At 36.4% G+C, this 9,999-nt stretch overlaps 1 protein-coding gene across 1 annotated transcript; it reads right to left on the bottom strand.

The window, feature by feature from the left end:
* Positions 1-1,530: 1,530 nt before the first annotated feature.
* Positions 1,531-9,215, bottom strand: LOC104070617 (medium-chain specific acyl-CoA dehydrogenase, mitochondrial; the record flags this gene model as incomplete). Its single annotated transcript, XM_009585364.1, has 8 exons — positions 1,531-1,602; positions 4,513-4,761; positions 5,461-5,556; positions 5,633-5,773; positions 6,677-6,785; positions 8,014-8,144; positions 8,929-9,009; positions 9,096-9,215. Coding segments are annotated over 8 exons (999 nt in total), but the record flags the coding sequence as incomplete, so codon positions are not given.
* Between the last annotated feature and the right edge of the window lie 784 nt (positions 9,216-9,999).

The raw sequence follows: 9,999 nt of genomic DNA, 5'->3' as shown, positions 1-9,999 counted from the left end.
CTCTGAAGCTGATATTCTGTTACTGTGGGATAGTATCTAAATCCTTAAGACAGGCACACGTGCAGACACCAGCGACGCAGCCTTGGCATTGCTGAGCTGGAAGGGCTGTTCAGCTGCTGGAGGCTGTAGCGGAGCAAGAACCACAGTACAGCCGTAACATGCTTCAGACACTGGACTACTTACCAGAAATACAATTTAAATGATGTGACAAGCAAAGTGAGTAAAAGCAACCACACCTCTCTGCTTAGAGATACATTTTTATTAGAATGCAGCAATGCCTGTCAGAAATAACATTTTGATCATCTAATTTTACAGTGAAAACCCATTGCATTGTGAGGTTCTCGTTTCTTGCCCCTTATTCTATTTGGGCTTTTGAGGCAATATCCAAGTTCAGAACAGCGTTGTTATAACTGAAAATAAGGCAGCTTCCTACAGGTTCTTTCACATGGGATCAGTTAAAATGAAAACCTGTATAAAATTGATTTTTTTTCCCACTATGATAAAAACACGTACCTGTATTTCTCAAGAGCTGTACTTAACATTCATTCATAAAGATGACTTCTTGCTTAAGGCACAAGAGAACAAGTATTTTCTTCATAAATGTTACAGGTTTCTTTGAGGCACAGAGATAAACGCACTGAATGACAATTTCTGTCTGCTGGACTCAAGTGAATAAGATGTCCGAGTCACATAAAAGAAGCCCTATTATGTTATATCTTTTGTAAACAAAAACTAGTTTTTGTTCATACTGACTCATGGACATGTGTAAAATATAGATAATCTGCAAGTAGTAATCCAGCCACCATTCGAGAAAAATAACACCTATCTGTGTTGTAATTTATGAGAATGTTTCTGAAAGGTCCAGAAGTCAATATGTATTTGCTTTCAGTTTTTTAAAAAGATGCAAGTTTCTACAGGCCACAAAACCACAGTGTCAGCATATTTATTTTTGCAAGTGGTGACCTGGAGACTGTGTGCTGCAACATGGTATTCCTGAGGAAACAGAATTCCTTTTTTAAATTTCCCTGGGATTTATTAATTTGATATCCACCCAAACTCCAGTGCTAAAACAGTGGGAGCAAATCTGTATCATTATAAACAATACAGAAACACCTAAAATACAATTCCTTGTTACATGCTGAATACCTTCACAGACAAAAAGAAAAATTTTAAAAATCTGAATTTTGTTCACTTTTTTGATCATATAAATTTTACAGAGAAGGTGTTTACCGGTTCTCCCACCAAAACCCAAAGATTTGAGTGAGAGAGAGTGAGCGGGGAAAGATGACAACCAATCACTTTGAAATTCGGAAGTGTTTAGAAAACACCAAGTTTGTTAGTCAGAAGGAATGAAGTGAGGGGATGGACGGGGAGTACAGAAATAGTGCTTAATCGTGTATGCAATAAAAAGATTTTGAAGGAAAAGGGTTTTTTCCACGCCTTTCTAATTGTATTGAGAAACGCACTAAAATCCTCTTCCATGAGAACACAGAACACTACAACACCACCAGATGTGCTTGATGCATTTCTTTAAGCCTTGTATTTGCCAACATGTTCACGAGCTATGATCATCCTTTGAACCTGAGCAGTTCCCTCATAAATCTGAAAAGAAAAATTAAAATAATGTTAGCTGCTCATTTTAAAAAATATTTTTTCAACAGATCTTTCTACACTTGTAAATCTTCATAGCACTAATCCAGTGTGGATTAGGATGTGCAGAAAGACAGAGAAAACTGAAAAAATTCCAGTGTGACTTGAGTAACTACAAGATATCGAGAGACAGTCTTGTTCTCTCAGATGCTCTCATCAAAACTCAGTAAGGTTCTCATGAAAGTAACAGACATAGTGGGTGAAGAAGGATGGGGAAAATGTCTTATCTGGGGAAGAAAATACGTAATTTAGGTTTTACAAATTAGGTTTTAAAACCGTGTGGAGGGGAGGAGGTGACCTGTGCTGAAAGTGTGGTATTTTCTTTGACTAGCCTTTCAAGGCCGTAGCAAATGTTCCCTTTCATCCATTTATTCCCTTCAACATAGTATTTATTTTTTTCTTTTTTTTTTTTTTTTAACCATGTATTCTTGCACTTTCCTCCAGAAACATTCTGCATCCTCTGTTCTATTTGGCTTGCTGGCAGCAAAGCCAGAGATACACAATGTATACACACGTATGTAGGTCTAATGCAGAAAGAAGGCCATATACTCCACAGGTACAGTGCAACGTGATTCGAGGGCAACATATTTTAGGGGTTTAAGTGTTTCAGCTCCCAGTTCTGCCAAAACTTGCTTTGGCAAATTGCTTACATGCATGCAAATTCACTTTCTCTGTAGTCATAAAATAAGAGATAATCTTCCCAAACCTTACAAAGCTTTTCAAAAATAAAGACACTATAACCTGTGGTCACGTTAGTTTTTTGGTTCAGAGGCAATTGTTCATTCTCAAAGTGATTTCTCTGCTGCTTACCCCGCATCGATTCAGTTCATCGAGCAGATTTTGCTTTGTCAGTCCTAGGTGCCCTCTGGAGCAAACTGACCTGGAAGCTCTCCTCTCTGCATACCCCCAGTACCCTCCGAACCCTAATGAAGACATAATGGTCCCAGGCTACAGCTGGACCTTACAATGACGCGCATAGTGAGGACGTTCAGTCCAAACAGGCCTGCTGTGAACTTGGCCTCCCCAAAGCACATACAATAGAATCGGGGGCCTCAGCAGCTCCTCCTGCCATCCGCTAATCTGCTCCTGCTGCACTGAATTCCTTGCTGATGAAGACAGCCATGAAACATAAGTGTGAAGACATCAAAACCCACAGCCTTCTTAATTAACCATGAGAAAGGTTTTGGTTTGCAAGCCAATGGGAGTCGAGAATCCTGGACAGTTAAAGAAGGGAAAGTTTTCTGAGTTTGAGAAACCAAGTTACAAGTTTCTATCATAGTAGCCTAGATTTGTAGCCAGAGAGAAACCAGGAGCAAAGCATGGACACCTGGGAACGTTACCAGAAAACACAGTAGCAGAATTGTGTCATACCGAGAAATAATCAAATACGTGGAAGAAACACGTGGAAAACAAAGTTTCTATACATGAAACCTATGGCCAAAAGCATACACCATCTGGAATTGGGCAGTAATATAGTGAAGCGTAATCAAGAGACATGGATGAAATAACTGTAAAGAGAAAAGCCTTTCCTGTATTCTTTTGGGGATGAAGGGAAGCAGAAAAACAGCAAAGATGTAATAATAAATCATTAATTTGAACAATTAAAAAAAAAAAGTCTATCTAGTCATGCATTCGTGATGGATCAGTGTAATGGAAAATCTAAATAACTGGAATCCTGTAAAATCAGTCTCAACTTTCAAATAAACTTCTAACCCTCACTCCCTCCCTCTTTTTCTAGAAACACACGGAACCTGACAGGAAAAAAGCCCAATCATAGCAAAGTTCAATTACTCATTCATTTCCTCACTTGCAGGAGTGCAATTAGTACTAAGAACCTTTAGATTCCAAAACAGCAGTTTTCTATCCTTGGATAGAGAAAAATTCTTGGCTAGTGAGAATACTTTTCATTTTAAAGTCAGCTGTAAGAGAAATTTCAACTACCTAGAATCTTAAGAATGACAGCTGTTATAATTAGCACTATAGATCATGGTCCACATGCATTTCTTGATACCATCTATTTTGTCATATCTATTTTTTTTATATTCTATACCATCTATTTTGTTTATAATCTAGTCATTATTAATGTCAGAAAGAGGTGAAAAGATAAAGATTACTGGTTTTCCTGGACATAATTAAATCATTCTGGCTGAATAAAGAACTGTAGCATAGAGAAGAATTATGACATGGAATAATTTCTTGGTAATAATACTGCAGAAAAAGATCTGGGGATTATGGGTGACTATGGGCTAAACGTGAGTAAATATAAGCATGTTTTGTTGTTTGTTTTGTTTTTTTTTTTTTAAAAAGAGGCTAATCGCTCCAGGTTGTGCCACACTTCTGTTAATACAACATATGCAAGATAATTAATCCATGATACTCAGTGGTGGTGATATCTCAACTGAAGTAATCTGCCCAGTTTATGATTCCAAATTTTCAGACAGAAGGTTTAGATCACAGCAAGAAGTGATGAAGAGAACAGCATTATACATAAACCTACTTATAGAATACCGAAGCAAGCATTGGTATTTTGATGAGTGTTTTCTACAGTCCTTTTTTCTAAGAGTTCAAAAGTTTCAAAGTGAAGAGTCCAAGAATTTCAAAGAGTTACCACATCAGAAAAACAAAACCACACCACTAAATTTGTTTCTCTTGTGTAGGTTAAGTTGTTGATCTAATGCAGAGAGTTTTGTATGCAAGAATTTGCCTGATTTGAATGCTCTTTCTTTAAATGGAAGGATTATTGCTCTCATCCTCAAAACTTTTTTTATATGTGTACATCATGATTTCAAATAAGTAGCCATTAGTTTATTTTATATAAAATGTATGCATTACTATAAAGATCACATTCTCTCTTTTACTCACCTGGTAGATTTTAGCATCTCTCATTAGTTTTTCTACAGGATATTCAGTATTAAATCCATTTCCTCCAAAAATCTGCACTGCATCTGTAGCTACTTGGTTTGCAACATCACCCGCGAACGCCTTTGCAATGGAAGCATAGTAGGTATTCCTGCGACCAGCATCAACTTCCCACGCTGCTCTCTGGTAAGCCATCCTAGCCAGTTCCACTTTCATTGCCATTTCAGCAAGCATGAAAGACACTGCTTGGTGCTACGAGTGATGAAATAAACTAGGTTAACACTGCCTGCTTAAAATTCCGTGACATCCAAGAAGAATATAGTCTTCTTAATTTCTTAATTTGTGCATTCAACACACTCAGGAAATTGTACTTAAGGAGTTCTACAAAATTTGGATCAGGCTTTCATAACTGTATATTGAATTAGACTTTCAAGTTTTTAATTCTAAAAGCCATGTAGTCACAGGGATTAAGTATTGAATTATGAAGTTGTGCTTTACTTTTTATGAGATCTGTATTTAGTTTGATGTTTATTCATATTTCTTTAAGCATGGTAAGCAGTGTGATTGGCAATGTATTCCATTAGTATTAATACTGTGAGTCTTGTTTCATGTACCTCAGGGAGGTTTTTTCCTTCCCTGAAAATCCCTGTTCGTTAGAATTGAAGAACTTAAGTATGTCCTGACAGTGCATGAGTTTCAGGGTTTTGGGCGGAGTTTTCTTTGTGATTTTACTATTATCATCAATAAGTTATTGAAGAATCCCAGGAGTTACTGCATAGCTAGATTTACTTAGGTAGTGCTGACCTATATACTTGAAAACCCAAGCAATGGCAGAGATATAATAAATGACACGTCCTAAATATCAAGGAGCAACCTTGAAAATTCACTAGTAGTGCATCTGGTATGAAAACATTGCTTTATGATATATTTCTTTTTATATATTTAACTTACTTCAACAATTGGTTTCCCAAAGGTTTTTCTCTCCAAAGCATATTTAGTAGCTTCATCGAGTGCTCTTTTTGCTAACCCGACAGCACCAGCTGCTACCTGAATTAAGTATAGCACAGAATGAAAATCAGAAATTCCTATTATATTTTTTAAGTAACTTATTTCTGATACTTACGGGTGGTCTGGTCTTATCAAAAGCTCCCATTGCAATTTTAAAGCCAGCTCCCTCAGCTATTAATACATTTTCTTTTGGAACTCTCACATCTTCAAAGACAATACCTCTTGTATCAGAGCAGCGCTGACCCATGTTTATTTCCTGAAAAGGGAAGTTTACAGAGGTGCAACTAAATTGGATTCTTCCAGGGTACAACACATTTTCATTCTTTAGTTTACTCAAAGCATAAAGGAAGCTTCCCCCCGCTCCCCCCAACACTTCAGTTTTACCTAAAAAACACCATATACACAACAAATACCAGTTTTGCATTTACAGACCAGCACGCCCTTAAGTTGTCAAAGCTGGGCAGTTTACTTTCTCCATATGTGAAATTAATTCTGTAGCTGTAATCACTCATTTGTTCTTTTCTAGTTCAATTATATCCTTTGAGATGGGAGAGAAAAAAGTAAAGAACCTAAAATGTAGGCAGAAGTAAAATACAGCTGTACTACAAACAAACAATGAAATAAATGAGATTTTCAAGTTTTCTGATTCCTTTCCTAATGTTCAATGTGCAATTTTGCCTGCTACTAAAAATAGTACTTTCTTTGTTTTCTTTTTTTTTTCCCCCTCTCCCCCAAAAGAGAACTAGCAGCAGTGTATCTGAGGCCTATTCCTTGAGCAGTAGCAGCTAAAATTAAAGCACACCATGTGTTTACGGTTAAAGTTGTCCACCTTGCTTCTTACAGTTTCAAGGCCTGCTACTTCACATTAATTGGCACTTATCAATTAAATGGTTCTCAAAGATTCTTTTGCAGCTGGGCAAAGCCATCTTACTTTAGACCATTCAGAATAATTCCTTATCTGAATTTATAACATTATAATTATTAAGTATGTCTTATGAATAGTTTCTGCATGCTGTGAAAATGAAAATATCATTGTACATGAGTACATGAAAACGTTCAGTTGCTTAACAGTTTTTTTCTTTAATGGCAATTTGTTACATTATTGGTTTAGAAGCGAATAATAATTCCTGGCTTGTCAAATAAGAGGTACACTGTTCACCTTTCTTCCAATTTGGATTCCAGGGCTATTTGCTTCCACAATGAATCCAGTAAAGGCTTTGCTTGCAGGAGCTTTTGGATCTGGATTGGTACGAGCTAGCAAAAAATACCTAGTGTAAAACAAAGAAGAGGGGAGTCAGTTTATCCTCACAATTAACAATCAGATACTTTTTTAGCTAACATGGTAAATGTTTTTATGTGTGTTTGTACCATATAATAAATCTATCAACAAGTTAACAACCTTTTTTTCTTGTCCCTTCAAAAAAAAAAACTGAGAGGGAGTGAGGGAGAGGAAGCATCAGCGCATCTCTTACTGCGAAAGTCAAGATTTATAAAATTACTTCAGATCAACATACAAAGGTTCTCCACCTTTTCCATGTATTGTAAGTCTTAATATTACAATCAGCTTCACAAATAGTACAAAAGAAACCTATTCACAGCACATACGTAAAAATTATTGCTTAGGAAATACAGCATTGCATGCAAAATGCTATGTTATCCTCTTGATTTCAAATATCTTAATTTTATTCTTCTAAGTATAAGTTGTAAATAAGTTTTTTTCTGCTAGAAATGAAACAGTTGTAAATCACATTTGTGGTGTTCAGTAACCTCAAAAGGTAGCTGGTAGATTCTCTTTGATGGTTCTGCCTTGAACAAGGAAATAAATAACGAGAAAATTCAACTTTATACATAAATGTATAAAGTTTTTCCTCTTGAATTAAAAAGAATTTATGTGTTGGGGATGAGCATGATCTTAAATGAGACATGATGAAAGAGGTCTATATTTTAAAGCACATTTCATGGACACCGCAGCAAAATCTGGATTCTTTGACACTGGGAAAATGTCTTCCCTTAAGAAAATAAAATGTAACTCCACGATCCTAGAATTTTTCTATCTTCACTAAAAGTGGGAGATGTTTCCAGGAGAATCAGAAGCAACTGGTCTCCATCACCACACCCACAAAGCAAGGTCGCTTGTAACATGAGCCTCCTGAGTACTTTGCAAGTTAACTCTTACTGTTGCTGCCCTTCCCTGAAGAGAAAGTGGAATTGATTTTGTTTGATAGCAGCAAAATTTGAGAGGCATTCTTGAATGGAGTTGTCATACCATCGCTCAGTTTCCTTTTTAGGCCCTGCACAGCACTGAGACTGCTTTCTTATGCTTTGTCCTGATAAACTGGTCATCGATTAAAGTGCAGCGTGGCGAAACATAATGAATGTTCAGATTTGTAAATCTTTAAAGAAACACTATATAACTTGGGGCAGGGACACACACGCGCGTGTGTCAGTTTAGAATAGAGTAACAGAAAATGTAACGTGAGTCAAAAGTCAACACACCAGTTTGCTTTCCCACCATTTGTGATCCACATCTTCTGGCCATTGATAACATATTCATCTCCTTTCTTCTCAGCCTTAGTTTTTATACCAGCCACATCAGAGCCTGCTCCAGGCTCTGTTACACAGTAAGCCTAAAAGAAAATAAAATGCGAAATCTTGAGGAATAAGACTTCTGTTTTTAAGCAACCACAAATTATTGCAGAATTATGTGCACCAAACTGATCTGTAAAAGTTTTAAGTGAACTGCATGGAAACCCCCAAAATATTACATCAAAAAAACCCAACAACTGTCTGAGCAAGAATCCAAACATGTAGGGTTAATTTTCCTTATAAATCCATAATAATTGTGTTTTACTTTAATGATAAACAGAACCATTCTGTAACTTTTACTAAGTCATCACTTTCTTATGCTTCACAAACTCTGATATGAAAGTTGAGGATGTTTAAAATCTGAAAATAAGAGCAGAGAGTAACGTTCTGTGGTTACCGTGCTCTTCATTTTATGAGGCTTAGTGGTTCAGATTTTAACACATTGCACATGAATCTTTACTTCTTTCTGTGTAACAAGTACTACTTAGATAATTAAAATTCATAAATGCAGTTTAATGCCCATCTGAGTTGAATTTGTGCTCATATAAACCTTGCATTCTTCTTAAACTCCTACACCTTCTCTTGGAAGTGAATTAAAAGGTATTACTTTTCAGTAAGTGACTTAGGATGATTTTCCAGGTAATACCTTCTATTTGCTTATTGAATACATCTAATTCAATATCCCTTGACTTTCAGTAAATGCTACTGTTTATTTAAAAACCGAAATGGGCCAAGTTGTGAGTAGATATCAGTGTTTTAAACAAACAAACCAACCTGATTAATACGATTTAGGAACAGTCTACAGTGTTCCTAAGTTATACTTACACACATCATTGGTTCCTCCGTCATTCTTCCTAAGTATTTTTTCTGCTGCTGCTCATTTCCTGCAATGATTACTGGCATTTGCTGAAAGAAAATATTTATACTATTAATCCATCTTTTTAAAGGGCACAGACTCTAGTTTAAAGGAGGTAAGAAAAGACAAAACTTACCCCTAGGGAGTTTGCCTCAATGGCAGTTTGAACTCCTGTACACCCGTAAGCTAACTCTTCCGTAATAAGGCATGCTTCAAAACTGCCAAGGCCAAGACCACCTACAGTTGCAATATTTGACTAAAATGAGTTTAAAGTGAAACATACTAGTTTCACTACATACAAATATTACTTATCAAATAAGTAATATAAGTAAAATAAGTTTCAATACATACAAATATTACTTATCAAAAACATATTCCCCTATGTACATTTGATTGTGCACTGTGTTTGATTAGACATTCCCATGCAAGATTTTTAAATAAAGTTTTGTCAGATTAGTAACAGATGACTTAAAAACGACACTCTGCAGTTCCAGGGTGATTGTGTGCTTGAGGTGGGACAAGTTGCACAAAATGGCAAGAATACACCACTAGAATCTTTCGACTACTTTACATCTGACAATTTTCTTAAGAGTTCTTAGGAAGCAGAGAAAGGGCCATAAGGGCTCCTGAACTACCACAGCACTTAGGAATAAAAAAAAAGTGTCCATACCAGTCAGAAAACCAACCCAGTAACCTGTTTCTGACAGAAGCCAACACTTGGGGAAGTGCATAAAAATACAGTAACAATACAGCAATACTTCCTCAAAATATTTTCCCCAGCCTTCAGGTGACTTCCTCAGCCAAAAGTATCTTTGGTATCTTTGTTAGCTAACCCTTGACAGACATTTCTTCTCTGAATTTGCCCAGTCTCTTTTTGAAGCTATGTAAAATTTTAGCATCAATGTCATCCAGGGGCAGTGAGTTTCACAAACAAACTAAGCACTGAGTGTAGAGCCATCTCCTTTCATTTATTCTGAACCTGCTGTCTGCTGACTTCATTTGATGCCTTCTAGTTGTATCGAAGGGGACAATAAGCTATG

Source organism: Fulmarus glacialis, unplaced genomic scaffold (assembly GCF_000690835.1).
Source record: "Fulmarus glacialis isolate BGI_N327 unplaced genomic scaffold, ASM69083v1 scaffold1209, whole genome shotgun sequence".
NCBI lineage: Eukaryota > Metazoa > Chordata > Aves > Procellariiformes > Procellariidae > Fulmarus > Fulmarus glacialis.
Note: the sequence above shows the minus strand (reverse complement) of the source record. Positions and strands in the feature narration are given on the sequence as shown.